Below are 26,567 nucleotides of genomic sequence, written 5' to 3' on the forward strand. Positions count from 1 at the left end.
CAGATAAGCAGAGCACTGCATCTTATCTCAAAATAATCCTGTTCCTTCATGATGTATATGTAAGTGTTCAACATTATTTGCAGTTTGAGGTTCATTATCTTTTGTTCGTGCGTGTTTAATGTTTAAACCTTTTGCTGTCTGGTGTTTAAATAAAGCTGGGTGATTTGGGGTCAATTACTGTTTACACCATTACATGAAATTTGAACAAACAAACAGCACCACAATGTGTAGTTAAAATATATATACACTCAGTGAGGTTCATAACACATCACGCAGCCTTTATATATAATATAATATAGCTGAAAATCTTACTATCTGTTTTGAGTCCATCTCTATGGGTCCAATATGAGCAGGCTGCACACCAGTCCAGCAGAATCTCATTAAATCTCGCACGCGAGGGTGAAATATCGCGATAGTCTCCACTCTTCCTCACTACGTAATGTGCCGTGCTGCTTATGGCGGCGCTGGTGACAGTGCTGAAAGCTGTTGGGGTGAGTTTTTCTCATATATGATCGGTTTAGGGTCAAAATGTACGCACAGGAACGTGAAAGTAAAAGACAAAGCATTGACTGCATGTCAGTTCAGAATGGTTCGTTGCTGTGTTTCGAGTGTATGTATTGATTTAGCCCGAGACTGGAGGCCTGGGGTGGGGGCAGCGGTCTGTACCATATGACTCGCTGTAGCTCCCTGTGGCGTGTTAGCTTGATGGTTTAATAAACAACGGGCGTGAAAACCTTCCGCTAGTTGTAGTTTTTGTTGTCAGTGACGTCTAAAGGTTTCAGATTCACAAACGGGTTTGTTTTTCTTCGTTGACGACGCGTTGTTAGTCTCCAATGGCTCCAATTTGTTGTACCAACGTGGCTTGCTAACTGTCTACTTATGCTAAGTCGTTTTATTTAGCCGCTTATCAATAGCTAGCCGAGTTAGCTTAGTGCTATAAGTGCGCGTGAACGCATTAGACGGTGTGACGTTAGTCGTTTTCTTTGTCCGTCGTCCAACATTTCCGTTGAAACAAACAAAAAAAAGATGTTTGTTATTTATACGAGACACACACACGTGTCATGTGTACGTTTTTTTTTGTACACGCAGTAGCTCGGCTGCATTGTGTAGCTCTCGCAGTGAACCGTTGTGTTTGCTCGAGTACACAGTTAGCTTTTTAGCTAATTGCGTATTTACATCATCGTGTCGAACAGAGTAACATTTCCGCATATTATTCGCGATTTAAAGCAGTTTAAAAGAATATATAGTAACTTTATATATCCATACATACATACACACACGTATGTATATATTAATCACACAAAACCGTTACCTATTGTACCTTTTCATCCCTATTTTTCTGGGTCTGTTGAAGAAACCTAGCAAATAATCAGAAGATAAATGTTAAAGCTTAAATATTGTGAACAAGAAGTAGTCACTGTCAGGGTTTACAACGAGATCATTGGCTTAGCAGCGATGTGAAATGATATTAATAACCTTAAATGACAAAGAACGCTTGTCAAAGCTATTTTATTTGCTGTAGTGCTTGAATTTGACCTTACTAGTGAGTTGTGGCTGATTTACTAGAATATTTTACTGTTATTATTTGTTGTATTTACTCATTAGATAGGAGGAATCCCAGCTTGTGAGTCTGTTACATGAATAAGAGCACATCTCTTTCTTTCTGTCCTTTTCTTTCTTTTCTTTTTCAGCGATGAACATCCTAATATGCTGCATTGTAGGCAGGTCAGACATTATGCTGAACTTTGCTGAATGATGAGCCCAAATTGGCCCAAAAAAAAAAAAATGAAACCAGTCGATAAAAATGAAGGATTAATCCCTACTTCTCCTAACAAGATTTTCTAACATGTTTTCAAAGCTGTGCAGGAAGCTAAATGTTCTTCAACATGAACATGTCCCTTCCAGGTGTCTACAGTGTTAAGGCATCAGCACACTTTCTGTAATGGTTAATGTTCAGTGGTTTCTACAAACAGAGTAAAGTAAATTTTGCAGCAAATTGTTTGATCACTTGTTGTGTAATGCTCATGGTATGAAAGTGTACCTGTGAGTGGCTGGTGGATACGAAGATAGAAGATAAGCCTAAACTAACTAAAAAGTCGTCTGACTTTTGAATACTGACAAACCTTGGGCTTGTTTGCTTGCTTTGGATTAATATCTTTTATCTTAGGTTTTCTTTGTACTTTCTGGAGAACTTTTAAATCTGTGGTGGGTTTCTCATCTCTCTTCATCAGAGAAAAGTCCTGGTCCTTGATAAATGTTTGTGGAACACAGAAGTGAGCGTTAAACAGGTCTCTAGAAAGAGCTAGTGGTGTCTAAACCTGTTTTAGTGACACCTATAAGTAAGGCTGAATGTAGCACTGGTATATAGTGAGCCACTGCTGGAATGCACTGCTTTTGGACACGCTGGTCACAGCTTCAGAGCACATGCTGTACAGTTCTAAAAACACATTAGAAACTCATTTCCTGGGACTTTTGCTCTGTACATATAGCAAATATATTGTTCTGTATTGCTTGCTTGTCTCTTAGTCACTTTTTCTATTAATTAATGTATGTATGTATTTATTTCTTTATTTATTTAAATTAGTGATCCATTCTATAGCAAAGGCACAGAATTTGGTCCAATGATTTTCTGCTTCGTGTTCGTGCTACATGATTGACTGAAATGAGTTTAGTGAGTGTAATGATGAGCCGGATAAGAAATGGGCCTATGATCGAGATATGATCATTCATTACTTTATATAATAAACGGAATTGGCTGATTGTTGAAATCTTCAAACATTTCTATGTAGATTTTCAGTGTTGGAATGTAGTTTTTGTAGGCAACTAACAGTTCTTTAGATTTTACATTAAGTGCAACACTTGTGGTTTGCTAAATTGTATTTTCTGATACATATTCTGTATCATACAAATCGTAGAACCTTTTTTTGGCACAGTGTCCATCCCAGGCAAAAAGTGGAACATGGCTGCTTTATATCAACACCGGGATGACGTTGAGGTGAACAAAGGGAAATTGGTGCTCAGCTGCTTTTGTGGTTCTGAGTGTTGAAAGGTTGCGAACCTCTTAAACAGAATAAAAGACCAATCACTATTGCATCACACTTTCAGGCAGGGCTACAGATACAGTTACAGAGGTTTTTAGCGAGTAGGACAGCATTTTCCAAACCAGTCCACAAGCCCCACTAACAGTACATTGTTCTTGATACTCTCCTTAGTGGACAAGTAGTTTATTATTTGAATAAACTAGCAGTAATTGGTAAAGAAATGGCACAGTCACTTTCTTTTCCGATATTGACACTATGAGCATCAGCTGATTTTTGAAATGTATCCTTTATTAAAATCCTGAACTTAACAATGCATGACTTATGAAACTTAACAAATCACAGATTTTTCTTTCACCCAAGCTTGAGTACATGCAAAACAACTGCATTGCAAATATATATGGTAAACTTGCTCAAAAAAAATCTCTAAGTATTTCCTTTAAGGTCATGTTTCCACATAGCTTTGATAACCTCCCACATGTTTGCTTGAGCATGTGGCTATTGTTTTTGTCTGAGCTACTTAACCTGCTTTAGCATGTTGCACTACAAGCAATTCTCTGGTATTTATCAGATTGAAAATATTTCCCGTTATCCAATCCTTACGTATGTATCTTTATTTATTGCTGATACTGATCCAGCTATCCCGGGCTGAGGACATCTCAAATTACACTTGAATTAAATTTGTATTGGTTTACTCTTTAATGAAATATGAGAACATGAACACCTGCTGTAAGTGATACTATAATAAAGATCAGTTTAGAAAAGTAAGGGTCAGGGTTTTATAGCGAAGATGTTCACATTTTGTCCAGGTGGTGTTTGATCAAATGGGTCTGGAGACTGGACTGTTTTTGTTTGGACACATTCACTGCACTGCATTTCTTTTAGAAATATTGTTTTGATAGTTTTTCTTCACTATTCCGTCATTGAAGCAACACGTTCCGTTAATGTTAAGTTTCTTTTTTTTTTAAATTCATTTTTTTTTAATTATTATTAATGAATGTCTTCAGTTTTATATTATAATCTAGGATAAGCTGGAGACGGCCCATATGCATGCTTGTACAGGCTTCACTTAACGTCTAAGCAAAATTCAAAAGCTTTGAATCATGCTGGCAAAGAATCATTTTCTGTCTAGTTTTTCTAAATCTATCTGTTTTTCTAGTATTTATCTAAAATCCTGATAGTTGTAGCACTTCAAAAACAGAATCATTTTGAATGCCTCTCAAAGGCAGTTTACATGAAGCATAAACTGATCTTTACTTTATCTGCTCGGTAGCTGTGTGACTTGCCTTCTATGAAAAATTAATAGCTGTGAGTAAGTAAGTCACTTTGAGCAGCAAAGGAGCTAATACTGTGCTTGACTACAGGTTGGAACTTGCTATTTCTGACCACAGACTGGGACAATGAAACCTTCTCAACACTGAATTTGTGCAAGGGAGGTTAGGAGGGTGTCTTCAGCCTATCAATATGACTACACACCAGAAAATTGCACGTCTCTGCTTTTACTTGTAATACTGATTTGTTTTAGATCAATCAGTATGGATTCATTAGTAGGATACATCTCTAACACTGAATGTGCTCTTTACTGTAGTGTAGGTAAATACATTACACACAGATGACTAAATTGAGCTAGCTTGCTCATGGCCAACAATATACTTGTTTAATCCTGGATTAACTGGATTTTTAATTTTTTTTTTTTCCTCACTGTTTGGATTATAATTGTAGGTGATTCTGAGATTCTTGCTTTCTGTAAGTGCTCTTAAGGTTCAGCAATTGTGAGTAATGCAAGCTTTAAATTTTACGTCTAGGCTTGTTGGTTATAATGGGCAAGGAACTGTGGCTAAATAGTGGTTCTTTGAATGCTGCATATATACTGAATATACACAAGTTAAAGAAGATAACTGATATTTCTAAGTTTACTTTTTTTAGGCCGTCCTTTTAATCAGGCAGAAAACCTGACCATTTTACAGCCTGTTGTCTGTGCTAGTTCTGTGGTGAACTCTAACCTAAGTGTAGCTAGGGTTTAGCATATTTAAATCAGATAGTTTGGCTTGAACTGTCAGTATAATGAAAGCTTCATTTATAATTATTTGAGTTTCCAGAGTTGGACAATGTGCCAGTAAAGGGAAGGAATGACTCAACAGTCCATGAAACTGTGTAATGTGAACAAGATAGTCCATGCAGCCAACAGCAGTTGTCCATTTGTATTAAGCAAGCTTGAGATTGCATTGGCGGTCCATAAATACATGAGTATCTCGAGGTATGTGCCGAGACTTGTTGATGCACTGGACTGGGTGAAGTTCAGTCAGCTGCCTCTGCCACATGTGCACAGTGGCAGCTGAGGAAGCTGTATTTTAGGTCTATGAGCTTGTGAGCAAAGAACTTGGAGTTGCAGTCATACGTGAGTCTCAGATGTGTGTATCATGTCGGGAAAGTAATCGTCAGATGTGTACACAGGTGGATGACCAATTCATTAGTTCGCACACTAGGCAAGCAAAATGGTTGTTGCATTAGTCTTGATTGATTAGACTAAAAAGTGGTATCTATTGTAACTGGTTGAGTATACGCGCAAACGAGTATAGAAGTTATACATTCAGTAAACTTATGACATTGACGGTTGAAATGTTTTGGATAGCATTATTTTAACTCCATCCTCCACACCTTCTTAATCCATCAAGTAAAAATAGCTTTACCATTGACAAGTTCACACGTCAGCCAATGTGCCTTTTTGCAGAAAAAACACATTGATACATAAATTTGGTCTTGGTTCAATTAGTGTTGATGTGTTAAATGTTGTTCTTTTTTTTAAAGCCACATTTCTCATATTTTCCCTATTTCACACTTTTTCCCAAGGTGAAATATTTCCCCTCTGTAACAGAATAGATTTCTTTTATTTTAATTAGGCTACTTGTGTTTTAAATGACTGTTTAATTCTCCTTTTCTTTCTTTCTTTACAGTATGAAGTGAAAAAGAACTGACTTTTGTACCATCTGAAACTCCTACTTCAAGTTCAGATCAATCGGAAGAAACATATCAAGGAAAAACAAAACGAAGAACACGCCTGAAAACGACCCAATGACGCACCTGTTTTGAAGAAAATTCTCGACCGAACTTCACACAGACCAAACGAAGCAACCAAAGAAATAAGAAAAAAGAACCGCCTGACGCTACCGACCATCAACGCTAACGGCAAAGACGATTTGTGATCTGAGACAAGAAGTTTGTGCCTACTCAACAGCTTTGACAAAGCACACGTCCCAACGCTGCTCCAAGCCCTCCTTATCCTCCCCGCACTTCCACTCCATTGGGGTGCGGAGTGGGCTGCTGTCTGCTAGTTTAACTTTTTCTCTTTCTGTTATTTCGTGCTGTTCATCTTGTCCCAACCAGTGTTCTCACACCTGCCTTTGCCTTGTTTCTTTATTTCTTTTGTCCCTTTTTTTATAATTATTTTTGGAAGCTGCTTTTTTTTTTTTTTTTTTTTGTTTGTTTGTTTGTTTATGTTTATTTAAACGTGTTCCAGGCATCTGAGGAAAACAAAACCGTGTGTGTGTGCTTAAGAACAGAGATTCGATTCGGTTCAGTGTTAAGTGTGACGTCAAAACACCGTATCAAGCCATCTAAGCAAGGTGAGTACCTCCGTTCTCATCTTTTATACCTGTTTTAGTTTGTTCACTTTTGGACAAACAATAAATTGAGAATTTATTTAGTGGGACACATTACTTGTGGACAGTGATGAGCAGATTGCTTTGTGAATGTATATTTTCCCTTGTCAGCTATTACATTCTGCAGTGGTATGTTAGATAAGCAGTCAATACTTAAGTGTTTCAGTAAGGACAACTGTGCAGTGATCTTTCTTTCAGGCTGAACACTACACAATATAATACTTGTATTGTTTTGTGCTTTCATAAACTACGTGTCTAACTTTTTTTTTTTGTTTTTTTTTTGTTTTTTTTAAGTGAATGTATGGGCATTCAAATTAAATACCATATTGTTTAATTGTACATATTTGGCTTATTGGTCAGTGACTGTTAACTCAGTAGTTAACACATGCAAGTTTTTTTTTGTTTTTTTTTTGCTTCCAGACTGAATTTAATGTGGAACACAGTCTAGATTGCGTTGTTAAAAAAAAAAGGTTATGAGCTCAAATATACCAGGTACGGTTGATGACCTTCTGTTTCATAGCGTTCCAGTTTTCTGAAATTAACGCTCTGCAAAACTTATTAGATTATGAAAATGGAGCATTATTGGGTTTACATAACACAACATGAATATAGTCTGATCTCGGATACAATTCTCCTCTTGCCCATCTTTGCATCACTCTAAATCTTTCTCAGTGAACTAGGTTTTTGTTTAGTCACAATACCATGCCTTCTTTCACATTTGCTGAAAGTCATCATTAAAAAATAAATAAATCTGCAAATAAAATGCAGAAAGGCTAATTCAGGTGTGGTAAATTTGACCAGGGTTGTATGGGAGAATAATGGGCAGTCCCTGGAAAGGCTTTGTAGAGTTTACCTTGCCTGCATCGCCTCCTGCTGCATTTGTTAGTGCTGAGCTGAGCAGCACCTCTACTGTCGGCCTCAGCCTGTCTCCGTATGGCAGATCCGTAAGTGCCGTCCGTCTGCCTTTCACCCCACCATCCTTCCTACCCCACCGCCTTCCCTCTCTTCCTCTTCAGCTCCTCTTCCATCCACACCCTACTTTCAATTTTCTCCGCTCTGTCCACTTTAACCTTCCCATAACCCCATTACCCTGCCTCCAGGCTCAGAGACTAGCTTCGGCTCACAGATGGTCCGAGAGGTGGCAGGCAAGGCCAGGGACATGGTCTTCCTTAGATGGGTATTGTTGGGTTTTTTAATAGTCAGGTGGGCAAGAAAGCTTTGTGATTCTGATTGTGCCTGTGTGTTGGGTTTTTTAATAGTCAGGTGGGCAAGAAAGCTTTGTGATTCTGATTGTGCCTGTGTGTTGGGTTTTTATTTTATTTTTATAAATTACCTCATTATTTAAAACAAAAAAAAACTGTTTTAAATGGACCTATTTGAAGGAAACTCGTTTAAAAAAAAAACAAATCCAGATTTGTTTCCCTTCATGAAATAAGCAAACATTCAAATTAAAAAATAATATAAATTAACATGGATTAAAATAGGATTAATGCATGCTGTAAGTGCTGTTAAAACCACAAGTAGATACTTTGTGTAATTTTATTTACACACACACACTCGGACTGTGTTATTAGCTTGCGGTTTCCTATCACCAGCAGCCATGAAGGGTGAATGATAACATGTGATTTCACCAATGGTGCATCACATGGCAGTGTAACTGAAAGGAAAGCACCTCTCATCCACACTCTTGTGTTCATGAGCTACATCTCCTACTTGTGCTGGATAAAAGAACCCGAGAGTGGACAGTTACTGCCCAAGGTTCCTGCCAAGGATGAATGTGGCATTGTTTGTTTTTGAAACCGAATATCTCGCTGTGATCGCATAAACACTTACTCACCCACACTTTGTGTGGCATATTTTAGTGTGTTGCACATTTATTTATTTATTTATTTATTTGGTGTAAGTGTGAAACACATTAACAGCAGCTTTTCCTGTAATGGTCCACTCCTTGTTGCACAACACGTTTCAACATCCCCACCCCCACAAAGGGTTCAAACCTTTATGGGTAATTTGTAGGGGTGGCATGGTTCACAAAACCCACAGTTCGGTTCGTATCACGGTTTTAGGGTCACGGTTTTCGGTTCTATACGGTTCTAAAAAGGCACAAAGACTGAGATTAATTTGCATTTATCAAACTGCCAACTTCAGTGTAGCTCTTACAAAAACTCTTACAAGAACTCTTACAAGCTCTGTCTTTTTAAACAAGTCAAAATATTTTAAACATAAATATATAATGTAATAACATAATGAGACTATAACAATAGCAAATGCCATAATCATAAAGTCAAGCATAAGTTTAACCATCTTAACACAAAAACAGTATAAACAATGCTTCTATTCCCTGAGAGTGAGGATACATTTCTTTCACTTGAAATTAAAGTGCAGTATTTGGAAACTAGAAATTAAAGTGCCACTGTATATATTTAAATATTAAAAACAAAAATGCTGGCTATCAAAATTGCTATAAAATGTTGCCTTAAAAACACTCCTCTGTTCACTTAATTTTCATATTCTTCTGCAAGAATCAGTTTGTCCACATTTTCTACCAAGAGGCGAGACCTACTTGCAGTGACTGTCCCCAGCCGTTGAGAAAACACGTTCACTTGGCACAGATGAACCTTGGACAACGAGGTTACGTTGGGCTAACTTAGCAATGTGAGGATACTTGTGCTCATTGCTCTTCCACCATGCAAGTGGGTCTTCATCCACAGAGATGCAGCCTGTATGAGGTGACCTCTTCATGAATGATGTCTGACATAGGCTTTGTTCTTCTTTCCTCTGTTTTAAAAAAATCTGCAAATACTATTGCCATGGCAGATTTTTTTCAGGGGAGGAGAGGTTTCTGATGGCCCTGGCTCCACTCCTGAGGATGAACTGGCCGCTTGGGCTTCACTGCTTTGACCTTGAGTATATGATAAAATAGACATTTTAGAAATGTTAATAACAACAAATAGCTCTCATGGCAGCAAAAAGTTATTCTCTACTTGGCAGTGGGAAATAGAAAAAATTTACAAAGGCACAAATAGATTAAATATGCTTGGCTTAGTCCAAAAAATAACACAAAAAAATAAAACAGCAGTTATCATTAGGATAAAAAATTATAATATTGAATAAATGAAATTTAAGTTAGGTACAAAAAACAAACACAATACCTGCTTTTCAATGTCCACGATGTCCGTGGTTAGATTTTCTGAACACAGGCTTCTTCCAGGTAAGGCAGGGACTTGGATCAAGTGCTGTGGCTCTGTGCAGATAATCCTGAACACCAGGGTCATTGTATCTGCCTTTAAGGTCTTTAGTGATGGCTGCCTTAGCTTCTTTGGTGGTGGTACTGTCCTCTGCACTTGATGTCATGGATTTCAGTATCATCTGGGATAATCGTTGAAACTGAGGGGATGTTTCTGTGCTCATGAGGGTGATTACATTCTTCAGAGGTTTGAGAATATTAATGAGACCCTCTGCCAGTTTTGTCTCACTTTCAGTTAACAATGCAATGTCCTTGACTTTATAACCACCTTCCTAACCTTGCCCAAGAGTCGGGATACTTGGTTTAGTGAGATTGCACTCTTGGCTGCAAGGTTAACTGTGTGTGCGAAGTCCCACTGCTAAATTGATAGCATTCACTATATTTTTAGCATTATCTGTAGTAACAGGAATTATGCTATTTATCCTCTCCAGTTTCCATTCTGCCACCGTGTCTGTCAGCATTACAGAGAGATGCTCACTGGTATGACTTTCATAAATGGGGCGTGTTTGCAAAACGCAGCTTCTCATTTCCCAAGTAATATAGTGAGCGGTCACCGTGAGGGAACTTTCAGTGGCCCTGGAGGTCCATCCATCTGTAGTGAGAGCTACGTGGGCTGTGTCTGACAATTCTTTTTCAGTTTCTGCCCGTATCTCGTCATACAGTTTTGGAATGACAGTGGTGCCGAAGTGTTGGCGAGAGGGAATATTAAACCACGGCTCGAGTACATTCATCAGCTGATGAAATCCTTCACAATTATGCTGCACGGTTGCATATCTTTTGCTATAAACATCCCCAATGCTTTAGTTATGGCTATTGCCCTGTCCGGCTGATCACTGATAGGTTGCTTAAATGCTGCAGACAGTAGAAGTTGTTTCCTAACCGGCTCTCTCCTGTTTGTGCTTATAGACACATTGGCGTGATGTCTTCTCAAATGAACTGCCATATTAGAAATGTTGCCATTAGCATATTGAATGCATTTTGCACAATGCTTGCACACAGTCGCAGTTCTATCTACTGTTTTATTTCCATTGTCATCGTAAGTAACATGAAATCCAAAATGTTCCCACACACCGGGTTTTAACGACGCGGGCGCATCTGCCAACTCCGGGCAGTCTTCATTATCTCCTCCACTTGCCATTTATGCAGCACTCCTTACTCAACTTTTACTGTCTATATGTATGAAACTGTCTGAGGCGAAACTGAGCACGGGGCTACATTGTGCATGCGTCGAACTGTGCGATGCACACACGAACCGAACCGAGACAAGCGAACCGAACGGTTCGGGTGTTTTTTTTCATGTACCGTGCCACCCCTAGTAATTTGTCAATTTTGACTTTTTGCTCATTTCATGAAGGGTGTCAATAATTATGGTGGGAATAGTACTGCTCCATAATGGAAACTAAGAACTCAACTGCAGGACGATTAAACTGAAATAAGGCAAATTGTGCACACTTCATGAACTATTTATGCCAAGTAATTATGCACAGATCATGTGTACATGTTTTAGTACGTTTAGTATGTGTACTGTATATTTATAGAGACTGATGCTGTGCAGAAAAACATTAGCATAATATTGCCATCAGACAGCATCAAGATTATTCACAAATATTAAATTGAGGGTCTGGATCAAACAGAGTTAAAAATGGAGCAGACTTGTGTGTAGTTATGTGTTCCCAGACACTTTTTTTTTTTTTTTTTCCCCTGACCTAACAAACCTACCTTATCTTGAAGGGCTTAATGGATGATATCAGTAAAAAAAAAAAAGAAAAACCCTGAAAACTTGTAATGTTTTTTCCAGCTAGAAGGGTTTGTCAATGACTGGTTTTATTAGGCTTCTGCCCAAAATGCAATATAGACAGTAGCCTACAAAATGTACTACAGCAAGGGCTCACTATGTAGTGCAGTACCTCACACAAGTGAATTTCAGAACAAGTTTTACTGACCAGGGCATTTTTATTTTAACATTGGATATTCTGCAAGCTACAATGCTTTCATGGTTTGACCCAATAGTCGAGGCTGGTCAGTCTGTGCAGTTTTGTGATCAACCATCTACCATTGCAACGTCAAGTATTAGCACCTCATCGGCCTCCTCATCTAACTAATGCATTGTTCTCAGTTGCACTGAGGTTTTTTTTTCTTCTTTTTTTTTCTGATAGCTAGTATGAGAATTCTGATTGCACGATTGCCTACATGGTCTTATTTCTGTTTCCCAGCACTTAGTCTTTAACCACTGCATGCATAATAGATTACAAATTAATTTACAAATTTGATAAGTTCTGGCAATAACATTTCACCCACGTTCAGGTTTGTGCCTTTCAGGTGAATCAATTCAACATCTTGTTTTATGGCACTATTTTTGCCATCTTTGGAAGAACTCCCCCAAAAATCCCCACCCCCACCCCGCAATGGTAAAGTAGTTATCAGTGGTGCTTCAGACAACCCCTGTGTTTGGCATGGCTTTAACAGGTTCTAGATGTATCTTTGCTAATTAAAAGAGGACATGAAGTTATTTGGTGCGAGAGTAGAGGATGTGAGGATAGAGCTAGGTGGAAACTTGCTGTAGTGACCCCTAGTATCTGTGCTAAGTCACTTTTCTTTTGTGAGTTGGCTTAAAATCTCATTGTAGCAGGTTTTCTGTTAAAGATATTGTAATGTTTTTGCTAGCAGAAGATCTTTTGGTAGCTGTATTACATGACACTTTTCGACCCCTGTGTTAGTGCCCTTCAGCCATGAGTGCCCCAATAAAGATGGAGAGAGTGTACACTGAATCAGCTGCCCCTAGTGTCGCTGCCTCTCTCCCCTCTACCTTCAGCCAATCAATCCCTCGCTCTGCCTCGGTCTCTTGCCACACATCACGTGCAGCAGGTGGCAAAAAGAAAATGCGGACACCGTTGTACCAGAGATCTGTAAGTGGGCATGTTGGAGTTTTGCCCCACCAGCCTAACTGATGTGAAATTGTTTCTTGCTAACTGCATGCCCTGAGTTTGGTTGCGATTGAGCATTAACTGTACTTGTAGTTCACCGTTCAAACTGTGTTTAAAGCTGAATCTGTTTGGTTTGATTACTAATTTTCACTTGTGGGATTTTTGTGGTGACTGTTTAACTAGTAAAAATCCTACAATATTCACATCCAAGTTAATTAATGGTTTCAGTTACTGCTTTGCTGTATTATGTCATGTTGAGAGAGCTTACAGAGGCTAATTTGTAGTGGTGTGTGGGTTTTATATTATTTTTTTCCTCCTCCTTAAATCAGTCCCTCCTCCAGTATTCAGTATTAGCAGAAGGATTATCTATTAATGTTTGATCCTTAGGTAGACACCACTGGAACCTTTGTGTCTTTGATGCTCTGATTATGTACCTCCTCACTGCATATGCTTTCTACATTTAGTAACAACAGAATTTGCATTTAACATTTGCTCTACATGGGCATTTAGACACCAGCCTAACTCACATGGCAAACATGCATTGGGTTGGGGAGACTTCATTCTCATTCCTGCATCATTTTTCACTTGTGTTTATAAGAAATCCTGTGAGTTTACATTGTTAATTTGATCTAATTTATTATGAATTTTTAGCATTTATTCCTTTATTCTCACACAGATGAGTTTCGATCCAAGCCTACTGCATAGCAATGGCTTTGCCAACGGCACTGGAGTGGGCCTAAGGGAGACTGGTATGGTGGAGAAGCTGCTGAGCTCCTATGGCTTTATCCAGTGCTCAGAGAGACAGGCTCGCCTGTTCTTCCACTGCTCCCAGTACAATGGCAACCTGCAAGAGCTTAAAATTGGAGGTAAGAGAGTTAATGTGCTGCAGCAGCAAAAGCACAAATTGTGTATATACTTGTTTTATTAATTATGACCCATTTCAATAAATGTGCAGCTCAAGAGCTCTGTTGGCTAGGTGCATAAAAACATTGCATTATTGCATGATATTTTGAGTAACAGTGAAATCATTCCAGTGCTCTCCAAAATGTAGTGAAAAACGTGTGTATGTGGCTGTGTTTTCTGAGATTAGATGAAGTAAATATCACAATGCAGGGCCTTTGACACAAATAGTATTAAGTATTTTTTTTTTTTTTTGCCATTATGTCGTGTCTTTCAGATGATGTGGAGTTTGAGGTGTCCTCTGACAAACGCACAGGCAAACCAATTGCCGTGAAGCTGGTAAAGATCAAGGCCGAAGTCCTGCCCGAAGAACGAATCTCTGGGCAGGTGGGACCAGACTTGCACGCCTCTTCCTTTACTATGCTGCATGGTTATATACATCCAGTTAAGGAACACATTTTCTCTTTTTTTGTCCATGTGTCATCAGTGTCTCTCCTTTTTATTTATTTATTTATTTGGTCTGGCTCATTTTTAACTCACTTGTAAGGCAATGTTTGCAAACAAACATTCTTAGTGAATAGCCTATATAATATGTATTCCACTGAATAATTGGAGTTAATGACCTCAATTTGCCTTTGTGTTTGTGGGTTCACAATGGGCTTTGAACGTCTGTCATTTGTGTGGTGTCTGTGTTCTGAGCCAATTGAAACCTTGTCAGTAATTATGTATCCATTTGCATATTTCATTTAATTATTCAAATAAAAAGCATGCTAGGTATTGTTATTGGTTGTACATGTTTCACAAATCCTTTCTCTAAATGGGGGTTTGGGTTTTCAGGTTGTTTCTGCCATCCCCAACCACCTGGATGGAAGGTCTGCTCCTGGCCAGGTTCCCACTGGCAGTGTCTGCTATGAGAGAAATGGGGTATGATGTACAGTTATTTTTCTCTTCAGCTTGATGTAAACTATAAATCTTCTTTAGAAGCCTGCCTTGGCTTCTTATTGGGTCTTGGCAACCATCATCTATATTGACAGTTAACTACATTACTATGTTTTTTGTTACTTTGTTATGCAATCAATACATGACAATAAATTAGCGAAAAAATATAGAGAACTCTGGTTGACTAGCCATTAATGCTTTAAATGTGCTGCTAGCTAAGATGTAACATAAATAGAAGGGTGTGCCAATTTTAGACACTAAAGAAAAACAAAACTATTTATTATACAAGTATTGAATGTTAAAGTAACGGCCAATGGGAGATCAGATCGGGAGAATGGGAGTTTGCTTTTCCCTCGTAGTGTCTAAATTTATAACACAATGATTATTATCTATGAGTCTTCTCTCCATTGATGGCAGGGATATTTTACATTCATTTACAGGAGGTGTTCTATCTCACTTACACCCCTGATGATGTGGAGGGTAACCAACAACTGGAAACGGGTGATAAAGTCAGCTTCTACATGGAGACTAACAAGCAGTAAGTCTTCTCCTGTTACAGAAACAGGAACAGTATATTTTGGTTTCAGAGGAGCTGGTGGTATGTGGTTCCTGGTCTCTGGGGAATGAAGTATTTTTATTTATTTATTTTTTAAGCACTGGAGCAGTCAGTGCTCATAACATCATGCTGGTCAAGAAGAAACCAATGAGGTGCCAGGGTGTGGTGTGTGCCACTAAGGTAAGTGTAAAAGGCTTTGTTCATGCTCATTTGTCTGAAATACTTGTGATTCTACAAGAGTCTTGTTTCTGTCCATGGTCAACTATACTTTTTGATATTAAACATGGAAAGATCTTAAAGATGCTTTTGTAGAGTCTGTTTATTTGAGGTTTATTCTCATTAAACATTTCTTCCCCCCCCTTAGGATGCATTTGGATTTATTGAGCGAGCGGACGTGGTGAAAGAGATTTTCTTTCACTACAGTGAGTTCAAAGGTGACCTGGAGGCACTGCAGGCTGGAGACGATGTGGAGTTCTCGATCAAGGACCGAAATGTACGTTTTGTCAGAAATGACACTTAATTAGTTTTCTGCCTCTAGGACCAGACCATTTGGAACATCTGAAGAGCCTTGCTCTGAGTATTGCTCTGAACTCCTCCTCACTTCCTTTTAGGGGAAAGAGGTTGCTACGGATGTTCGTCTTCTCCCCCCAGGGACGGTTATATTTGAAGATATCAGCATTGAACAGTTTGAGGGCACGGTCATGAAGGTTATCCCTAAAGTTCCCACCAAGAATCAGGTATATATGCATTCTCTCCTATTTGTATTGTTCATCATAGAACATTCTCAGGTGCTATAAGTGGCAGCAAATATTCTGCCCTTTATTGGGTAACTTTGACAGCCACTTTTTTGTTACAGAATGACCCGTTACCTGGACGAATTTGTGCAAGGATTAATATCAACCAAAAGGAGCTTCTGTTTGGGGAGAAAGACACCAAGTCCAAAGTGACGCTTCTAGAAGGAGACCATGTCCAGTTCAACATTTCAACAGACCGCAGAGACAAGCTTGAGCGAGCTACAAACATAGATATACTACCTGACACCTTCCATTTTACTAAGGAGTCTCGTGAAATGGTGAGAAACTGTACTTTAGAAATCTTCAAAAAGCAGCATTACATTCAAAAAGATCACATTTTGATTTTTCAAACATTTTGGAAACTTAACTTATCATTCTTACAATTCCATTTTGTCTGTAGGGTGTGATTGCTGCAATGCGTGATGGGTTTGGCTTTATTAAGTGTGTGGACCGTGATGCTCGAATGTTCTTCCACTTTAGTGAGGTTTTAGAGGAAAGCCCACTGCACATTTCAGACGAAGTGGAGTTTACTGTTGTTCCTGTAAGTCATGAGGATATTTTCATTATTTTCAGGAGATAGAGATATATCTATATCTCCTGAGAATAATATATTTATATATACACGTCGTCTTTTAAGGACTTCTATTTGTGTATTCAGCCAGAATATTGGTTCAATAGCTGATTTCTGCTTCATTTGCAACACACATACACCGGAGTAGAAAATGTTTAATACGAATAGAACCCTAACATTTCATGTGAGGTTTTCCCTGTAGAATGTTAGTTAGCTGCAATAAAACTGTCAAGTGTTATGCCACTCACTGATATGGCAACCAGTAATAGAAATGCCTGCTGGCACCACTGCAGCTTTGACTTGTGTTAATGTACAGTGCTGTTTATTAGCATTTCACTGCACTACTAATATATAAAAAAAAATGTATGTACTCAACTGTGTCTTTTTAAACTATGCCAAAGACAACTACTGTGACACGTTCGACTTCGCCCCTTTACCTCGTAAAAATTAAGTTGTGCAATACCTAATATACACCTGTGTTAAATAATTGAGTTTGTCCAGCTCTACACTCTGCATGTTCTAACATGGTGGTGACTCTTTCATTAGGACATGCTGTCAGCCCAGAGGAACCACGCAGTGCGGATCAAGAAGCTGCCCAAGGGCACAGTGTCTTTCCACACACAGTCTGAACAGCACTTCCTAGGTGTTGTGGAGAAGGAGGCCACAGCTGCCTCCAATGGAAAGACTAATGCCAGCCCTAGCAAGGGTAAAGAAAAGGTGAGGGATTTCCTAATATATCTAACTATTTGACCACACATTTTTATTACACAATTCAATGTCCTTTGAACTTTCTTTTTTCTTTGCCTTTTCTTCTGCTTTGGCTCGGTGCCTCTCTCTGTGTGTATTTTTTTTATTCCTGCTTTTTAACTTTCATGCAAATTTTTTCCAAACAGTTATGGGAACTTTTTTAAGCCTATTAATTTAGTTGTATTTTTATCCCTTTTCTAATCTTTTTTTCTTTCATTTTCCATTCTCCTTTTCAATCCTGCACTTCATTAGAAAAAAGAGAAGGTAGGTTTCTTTCTGCATGCATGCAACCAGCTTCAGATAACATCCAGACATTTCCCATTTAAGCGACTTTATTTAGTCTCTTGCCTAGTGTATTTATTTTTTTTTTTTTTCTAAAACATGTTCACAAAACTGCATTGATGTGCATAGCACTGTACATTTACATGTCATTTTATCAGTTGTTTTTTCCCCTTCTGATGTCTTTGGATTTTTTTGGTGGAGGCAGACTAAAGTGCCAGTATTTGCCCCTTGTGGTGAACTACATTTACAGTGTAATTATATTTTAATATCAACATAGTGGCTTCTTGAAAATGACCATCTACTCATTCTTTCCTTTTTTCAAGGCTAAAGTTGAGAAGGTTAGTTGACTTGAGCTTTTGTTGTTTTTCAAATCAAACATTGGCTTGCTTCTAAACTGTGTCCTCCAAATAATGACCCAGAACTCACTAACATGCCACTGACTCTGTGCCATGGTTGTCAACCTCTCACCTTTCATACAAATGCACCCATCTATGCACAACTAATGACCATATGCGTTATATATAAGATTTTGCTCATTTATGGATCAAGAATGATCTTACACGACGCATAATGGAAACGCCAAAGGCTAAAGCAACTTGAGTGTGTGAATAGCAAAACCTAATTAGCACTAAACATTAGGGGTGTATCAGATTAAATAGGATAGTTGTCTCGTTTCAATACAGCAAAAAAGTGTTGCCTGAATGTGTCTTCATTAAAACAATCAGCATTATGAATGTACAATAATTGAACACAAAATGGTGAGGGTTTTTTTGTGTTGGTTTAAACTCTTAGCAGCACATAATGAAACGCAAGATGTCCATTAAAATGTAATGCAACTAAATATGGCTAACCATATGGCTGGTATTTGAGGTTAATGGGGCTCTGCAAAGATGTTCACTACACCTAATTCTCAAAAACTGGAGGGCATTGTAAAGGAGACTTTTTTTTTTGGTGCATCTTGATGTATTTGATTTCACTTCTCTGTAGTGATGCTGTTGTATTAACAACAGCTAGTATGCTAAGTGTAACCCACTTGCTAAGGAGAGTTGCTGTAACTTATTATTTTAAGCTCTTCCCCATTGCCTCTCCTAATTTACAATAAGGAGCATGCTAGGAGGTGGGTGGGTTTAAGTGTAAATGCTTATTTTTCTTTGTGTTTTATGTGCCGTTTTATTTTAGAAGCCTAGTTTTTACTGCTGTGACTGTCAATCGTGCTCTACATTTAAATACACCCCTATTAAATAGGCTAATTAGTGCTTATTTACCTGGGTACTAAGTGTGAACAGGGAACATTGCTAAGACTTGATGCTTACTGTGTCTGTAGTGTATAATTTGTAAATGTGTTTTAAATCATCTTTTGTTTTTGAAAGTTCTAGACTAAATGTCTTCCGGCATGCGATTAATTTCTGTCTAAAGTGATTTAGTCCTGTGATGTGTGTGTGTGTGTAGGAAGGTGAGGAAGGTGTGATTGTGTATGAAGACTGTGGAGTAAAGCTGACCGTACCCTATTATATCAAAGACCTTGAGGGTGGCATCCTCCCTCAGCTCGGAGACAAGGTAATGGACTAGTTACTTTAATTACATTTGGTTCTTGAGGTATTTTAGACCTACTCCCAGTTTAACTTGTTTTTCAGTGCAGTCTGTTTTGTAAACCTTGATTTGTTTAAATATGAATTGCTGAAATTTTGTGAAGACCAAGAAAGATCTGTAGCATTAAATTTATTAGAAATAAAAAAGAGGTTAGCTGAATTTGTACACGGAGTGTCACAATGCTTTTAAAACATTTCCATTTGCCCTACACAGAACGTTAATGATAACATACACTTCAAGGTTAGCAAGCTTTTGATTTGTTGGAGGCACCAAAGGCTTAACTTTCAACTTGCTAGCACTGATTGCATGGCAAAATATTTGCATTTAATTACAACTGCAAGCAATTCCAAGAATTTGCCAGAAAGTGGTTAAACCGACTGTTTGGAGTCACTTGATAAAGTCGAGGGCCTTCAAGCACAGTTTGAGCAACCCTTATGTAGACTGAGATTTTCCACCACACGCAATGTGGCCCAGGTTGGTGTAGCAACACAGCTAAGAGCCTGTGTTTTATTTCTCCAGCCAGTAGAGCTGTTTTGGCCCAAAGTATGTGTACATCATTTGTTGATACACAACTTGCCAAAAGATGTTTTTGGGCCTTCAAATACTGCTGTGCTCAAATGATCTCAAAGAATCTCTCTCTGGCTGGAAATGGAAAACTCTCTGCCAGAATGAACAGAACAGTATTTAAGGGATCGAGCGATAGTTGCACTGTGCCAAGATTTGTTTGTTGTTGTTTGGATTAGATTTAGGAAAAAAAAGGAAATGTTTCATAATGGTTTTTTCCTTAGCGTAATATTGTTTTTGGCCATGATTTCATATCAAATCTGCCATTTTTAAATTGTATAATTACTACATTGTATTTCAAGATGAAGGGAAGCCATATGATGTAGTGCAGTACTTGCTCCAGCATACAAAAGATGCAAAGCCTTGTGTTCATTGTGATTTACATGGTGTTCATGGGGAATTTTAGTACACCATTTTTCTTCCATGCATGGTGCCTGTGTTGTATAAACATATGTCATCAGCTACAACACACAGGTTACTTTACATCCTGAACAAGTGCATACTGAGGCGTCGTTTCAGGTTCTGTACCGTGCTTTGTTTTCCAGTGTGCATGACAGTTTTCATGTTACTAATTTATCTGTTTCGGAACAAACTTTGTGAAACCCTGTAACTTAACCCTGTCTTTTTCAAAGAAACCCAGTTTTAAGATGTCTTCATTAAATGAGCTCATGAGTTGTGTGATGTTCTTTAGGTGGAGTTTGCAGTCAGTGAAGTAAAGCGTACAGGCCAGCAGAGCGCTGTCTCCATCAAGATTTTAAACCGCACCACTAACACCAAGAGGCTCCTGGGCTACATAGCGACACTCAAGGACAACTTTGGCTTTATCGAAACTGCCAATCATGACCAGGAGATCTTTTTTCACTTCAGGTACTGCAGGTTCCAACCAGGGAGCTAACACAGAATTCCTAATGAAGAATTCCTTCTACAACTGTTTTTATTTAATGGCTCTTTCAGCTATCAGAGGCTTGTTCATTTTGGTTTTTCACACTCCGTATCTGTCATATAGTGAGATGTGTAGTAGCATGGACAACCTGGACCTGGGAGATACGGTGGAATACACTCTGTCTAAGGGCAAAGGAAACAAAGTCAGTGCTGAGAAGGTCACCAGAGTCCCACATGGTATGGACTGTTTCTTTATCTTGCTATAATTAAATTAACTCTTAACACGATCATATATGGCTCTTCAGCTCTGTTAATAGCTGTTGGTTTTAAGTATAATGGCAAAAGTCCTGTGTCTGTGTGTGTGTGTTAAGTGAATGGACTGGGTGAGGATATCGGCAGTACTGTGCTCTCGGGAAAGGTGGTCCGGCCTCTGCGTAGTGTGGATCCCTCTCAGACTGAATACCAAGGACTTATTGAGGTAACAGAAGAAGGTAAGGAGCCAGGCTTTTATTCAGATATCTCCCAATTCAAAATCATACAGGAATTCTCATAAGCATCTGTTAGTAAACTAAAATAATGCATTTCAGACCGTTCTGAGATGTTACCAAATTATATAGATTAATTCCTCATTCATTTCAAAACAGATACAGATTTGCAATTATATGAATCACCTTTTGACATAGTATCTGATTTGAAAACTAGTATTTCAGTACACAAAATGTCAGCAATAGACCATCACATCAAGAATCATTTCTTTTTTTTAAAGCTCATTGCCTCAAACAGCTATTTTATTATGACGAAAAGAAAAAAGTAGCATTTTATCAAAGAATTATGCATTTACAAAGAGAAAAGTAATCACTGCGATTATTTCCACTATGAATGATCGCTATGTGCACAGATGTTTCTGGTTTGTGGCAGAAGAGGTGCATCACTGACAATTTGAGCTGCAGGTGTCCAGGCATTTTACTGACTTAATGAATGTACTTAATCAAAATTGATTTTGAATCAAAATTATATTTTTCTACATGTAGCTACTTGTAGCTTTCACAGCAGCCATTCGGCAATTCAGTCTAGATTTATACAAGTCCTGAAGGTTGGGCAGGTTTACACCAATGTTCTTTTCTGCTGTTCTAACAGTCCGTTGCAGTCTTCTTAATTCTGATTTGCTGGCTGAGCCAAACCAAATAGTTATAGACCAGAATCAAACAGTTATAATTCTATGGACTGGTTTCATCACCCTAAACACTGACATGTTCAAAACCTTGGTGCCGATTGCACCTGGATCCTCAGTTGCTTTTAACCTTTTAGTCAATATTTTAGTGTAAAACATCTTGACTATTCTTTATATATATCTGAATTCTTTCACTTTTACAAACGATTCAAAGCTGCAAATATGGATAGTGTGTGTGAGGCTTTGAAGTGTTAGGAAAGTGTTTCCAATCAGGATTTTTGTTGTCATAATGCACTTGTGTGTGATCTGCTCTGATCTTGCTAGGCTCCAGTAAAAGTCAGAATTACCCATTCGGAATCGTTAGCATGACCAATAAACGAGATTGCCTGCAGAAAGGCGAGATGGTGAAGTTTCAGCTGTGTACCATGCCTCAGACAGGACAAAGGATGGCATGCAACGTCGTTCCACAACGTAGGGCTCTGGTGGAATGTGTTAAAGACCAGGTAACAGTTTATAACATGTTCAGTGTTAATTATCCAGGTGCCTTAACTCTTAGAGGTTTGATGTTTTGACATGAATAATATTTCAGTTACCTCTAGCTAATTAATGGCAAAACTCTCATTACATCATATTCAACACTATTCATTTTGCTATAATATGTAAGCATCATATGTTTTTTTTTTAAATGAAGTTTGTGTTTAGTAATAAAACAAATTTTTAAGATGTTGAGACATGTAAATTTCTAAAGCTCTAAAGTTCTTGTTCTGGTTATTTTTGTAAATGAATTTATTTATTTTGTGTCTTACAAAATCACATCATTTTGTTTCTATTGTCAGCAGATACAAATACAAGTAGACACTTAAAGGTTAATTGCAATTTAGAATGTCTTTCTTTTCTGTATGGATTTTATTTTTTTTTTTATTTTATTTTTTCAGTAATTTTATTTTTTTCCTTGTTACTGTTATAAAACCAGTAAAGTAGAGGGTAGTAGACATAAATGCCTAAATAAAGTACAAAGAAAGTCTGATCACAAATAGGAGGATAGAAATCAACATAAATATCCTAATTTTGCACATGTATGTAAAAATCTTGAAATCCCACTGTCATGTAAATGTTGGAGAATGATGCCCCAGACTTTGGCAAAGATGTTTTAAGAGATTTTGATCCGTTAAACCATATTTTCTCGAGAATTAAGATGCTATCTCTGAACATGAGGGTGCAGTAGACTTCGACCTTAGTTATAATTCTCTTTGCCTAAATGGTATTTTAACTCCTTAAACAAGAGGTACCGCATGTGGGACCATAGACTGGTAATGTTTATTTATTCTACTAGCTGTCATGTCATAGACCTGATGTCTAACTCTCTGGTTTGATTTCTTCACCCTCTTAGTTTGGTTTCATCACATATGAGGTAGGCGAGAGTAAGAAGCTGTTCTTCCACATGAAGGAGGTGCAGGATGGCTTGGAGCTCCAGACTGGAGACGAGGTGGAGTTCTCAGTTATCCTGAACCAGCGCACGGGGAAGTGCAGTGCCTGCAATGTCCGGAGAGTCAGGTCAGATAATGATAATTAATGGATGGCAATAGTTAAATTATCTAAATGTTGTATTGGCTCTGAGAGGTATGACCTTTAATGCAGGTGAATGCTACAATGCAGATTTTCTATGGCAGTTTACTCTGAACATACTAAAGGCAATAGAATGCGATTATTTTATTTATTTCATTTTTTTGGGTTGGTACATCACTTCCATTAAATCACATTTCTAATGAAAAATTCTTTTGTGACTTTTCACTTGCTTTGATGTAGGTGGTAGTAGAAAAAAAAAGACAATCTATATACAGCACTAATTTAATATCAGCCATAATAAGTAGGCTATTGTTTTTTTAGACTCCATAGTGATTTAAATTGGTGTGGTTCAGCTTTGGTATATTTGGAAAATACTGATAAATCCCCATTCCATTGCCTCTATTGGTGACCATGTCAAATAGCTGAAACATCAATCGACATGTTGTTGTCAAGGTTTTCTGCCATCAAGGTCAATGAACTGTAAGTCAAGAGGATTTCCTTTTACTCCAGTTTGCAAATCCATTTAAATCAGTGGAAGAGCCATGCTATCCCAGTGTTGCTTGCTTTTTTTTTAATTATTTATTTTTTGCTGCTTTTCATTTTTATTCTTCTCTACTCTTAAGAAAGCTTACAAATGTGTATGTGTATCGTAGTGAGGGTCCTAAAGCAGTGGCAACTCCTCGACCTGACCGGCTGGTGAACCGCCTGAAGAGCATCACCCTGGATGATGCCAGCGCCCCGCGTCTGGTGATCATTCGACAACCTCGGGGCCCTGATAATTCAAAGGTTAATGCCTTATTTTAACTCTTATTTTATGTTCTCTTTGTATAAGTGGATTAACTGCTGATTTTCAGGCCTTTCATTTCAAATTTCTAGAAGTGTTTAAAGTATTTATTAAGTATGGCTTTTGTAGCTTAAAGGATGTAGCTTAAAGCAGAGTGACACCATTGAAGGAGATGTGGGAAGGGCAATTCAGCTGAACAACTTCAATAGGTTTTTAATTCCTCATAATTCTGTACCAGCATACAAAAGACTTTGCCAGAAAGTGGTTAAACCCACTGTTTGGGGTCACTTGAATAAAAGCAATACTAAACCATACCCCCCTATTATCTGCTTTGCATATTTGATTTGGCACAGGTTTTATGACGGATGCCCTTTTTGACCCAACACTTCCATTTTGTCTAGGCTTGGTTTTGGCTCTGAGAGGCAACCCTTCAGTAGCTGGTTTTGTCCCCGCTCTAATTAAATCTGGGCCATGGCAATGAGCACACGGGTTCATGCTTCTTGACCACCAGGGGACACCCTTACTGCGGTTAGGTACCAGGATGAATTTGCCAGGGCTCTGGGTTCCTCCTGGTGCATTACAATGTCTGGTCTAGAGTGTGTAGGCAGTATCTTCTCATAAAGTTATACAATATATAGAAGTACAGATTTTCGACTTGAATACTTTATTCATCAAGATCCAATGTGTGATTTAAGTGTTCCCTTCAATCGGTGTTTGTTTTTGTACATGTAATTTTAAAAAAAACTATATATTTGTATGGATTTTGTTTAACACTTAAATGTTCCGATGCAAGTAATATATTGAAGTAGTGTTCTGTTTTATTAATGGGATGTTGCTGTACTTCAGGGTGGTATTTTGTCTGAATGTTTTTGTCAGAGAACTAATATTTAGCATGCTTCACTCCTCCAGGGCTTTAATGTAGAGAGGAAACCTCGCCAGGCCGGTGTGATTGACTGATCTACTGTTTGCTGCTCCTCCCTCTCCACATTGACGACGCCTCCGAGAAAAGAAGCAATCAAGACTAAAAGACAGGGAGGGATTTGCACTGTTATAAACATCAATAAGAATAAACATCAATAAACATAATAAGAAGCCACACACACATCACCCCTCACCCATTCCCAAATTCCTTTCTGAAAGAATCGATCATCTCTGACCTTGCATATTAGTGTGGTTTTTGCGCATTCGTCAACAACTATTCTTTTGGTTGTGTGTGTATGTGTGCATTTTGTGTGAGTTATCTCAAGTATTTTTTAAGGAAATGTAAGTGGAGTGTGTTGCAGTGTTGGAGGAAAAATGGGACTTGGTGGTTCTACCACCTGATGATGGCTGACGTTTCCATTTCAATACAAAATTAAATTGTATGGAATTCTGCACCCCACCCACCAACCCACCTTGTTCAACATCTTCCAAATCAAGTGTTTGACAGACATTGCGCTTATGTACCTTTACCCTTTCTTCACCTGCTCTGTTGTTCAGCTCATGTTTTACAACCACTCTGCTCTGAAAGATCACTGCTTAAGATGTGCTCATTATCATTTGTCTGAATGCCCCTTCTTTCTAATTGAATTTTTTGAACAAGTTGTGTTTTTGTTTTTTTGTTTTTTTTTCTTTGCTTTTTTTTTTTTTTTTAATAGCTGTGCTTGCTTCTGCACCCTCCTTCCTGCCCTGTTATCTTTTGCTTTCAGGTGCAGAATTCCTAATAGCTTCTCATATTTTTCAGTCCTTTTATATTGTTTTCCTTTTTCCCCCCATTGCACACACCTTTTTTGCTTTTTTTGCTTTTTATTTGTAAACATTTCAATTTAACATGCTTCTAACAAGAAAATAAAAGTAAGATTAAGGTGCCTAAAGACTCTAAATAAAACAAAACAATCCCAACCACACAATAGAGGTATACTGTTTTCCTGGACAATTGCCAAAAAAAAAAACAAAATCGTAGGGTGGTTAGGTTTAATACTTATCTGCATCCCTAAGACCTGTGGATAAAGTATACTATATGTAATGTGTGCTATTAAGTTAGTGGGAGGTTTAAAATAAAAAAAACACAAAAAAATTTACAAAACACCAAAAAAACAACCCAAGTCTACATAACCTGTGAGATTAAAAAGGGGAAACAATACAAAAGGTTTCATTCAGAAACTCTAAGTCGGGATTTAATGTAGAGACTATTTGCTGTGCTCCTTACTGAAAATCAAAATATTACTGTTAAGACTTTTTTTTTTTTTTCCCCCTCTGGAGATCAGTGGGTTACTGCAGTCTCATCGGTTCTCCTATATACTTTTGTTAATGGTCTTGAATGAAACAATTGAAATAAATGTTTTATGAAAACAATTTCCTGTTTGACACAAGC

At 38.0% G+C, this 26,567-nt stretch overlaps 1 protein-coding gene across 2 annotated transcripts; it reads left to right on the forward strand.

Annotated features, from left to right (window-relative positions):
• Nucleotides 1-379: 379 nt before the first annotated feature.
• On the forward strand, nt 380-26,548 carry csde1 (cold shock domain containing E1, RNA-binding). Of its 2 annotated transcripts, XM_060882359.1 has the most exons (20): nt 380-491; nt 5,993-6,661; nt 13,545-13,734; nt 14,046-14,212; nt 14,606-14,692; nt 15,148-15,245; nt 15,362-15,443; nt 15,628-15,756; nt 15,875-16,000; nt 16,120-16,335; nt 16,458-16,598; nt 17,175-17,345; nt 19,107-19,214; nt 20,503-20,678; nt 20,818-20,930; nt 21,065-21,184; nt 22,189-22,367; nt 23,255-23,418; nt 24,084-24,216; nt 25,124-26,548. In XM_060882359.1, the coding sequence occupies exons 3-20, from the start codon at nt 13,545-13,547 to the stop codon at nt 25,169-25,171; spliced, it is 2,448 nt and encodes an 815-aa protein (XP_060738342.1). In that variant the 5' UTR covers nt 380-491; nt 5,993-6,661; the 3' UTR covers nt 25,172-26,548. The 2 variants fall into 2 exon arrangements, with proteins under 2 accessions (XP_060738342.1, XP_060738341.1); XM_060882358.1 differs by lacking the exons at nt 380-491; nt 5,993-6,661 and having other exon boundaries at nt 14,046-14,155.
• Nucleotides 26,549-26,567: the final 19 nt, after the last annotated feature.

The sequence above is a fragment of the Tachysurus vachellii genome, chromosome 11 (genome assembly GCF_030014155.1).
Source record: "Tachysurus vachellii isolate PV-2020 chromosome 11, HZAU_Pvac_v1, whole genome shotgun sequence".
Taxonomy (NCBI): domain Eukaryota; kingdom Metazoa; phylum Chordata; class Actinopteri; order Siluriformes; family Bagridae; genus Tachysurus; species Tachysurus vachellii.

Excerpts from the sequence above, each read along its gene's own strand:
- csde1 (XM_060882359.1), top strand. The coding sequence starts at position 13,545 with ATGAGTTTCGATCCAAGCCTACTGCATAGCAATGGCTTTGCCAACGGC. Across the intron at positions 15,246-15,361 it reads TACATGGAGACTAACAAGCA|CACTGGAGCAGTCAGTGCTC; the intron begins GTAAGTCTTCTC and ends TTATTTTTTAAG. Across the intron at positions 16,001-16,119 it reads AAGTTCCCACCAAGAATCAG|AATGACCCGTTACCTGGACG; the intron begins GTATATATGCAT and ends TTTTTGTTACAG.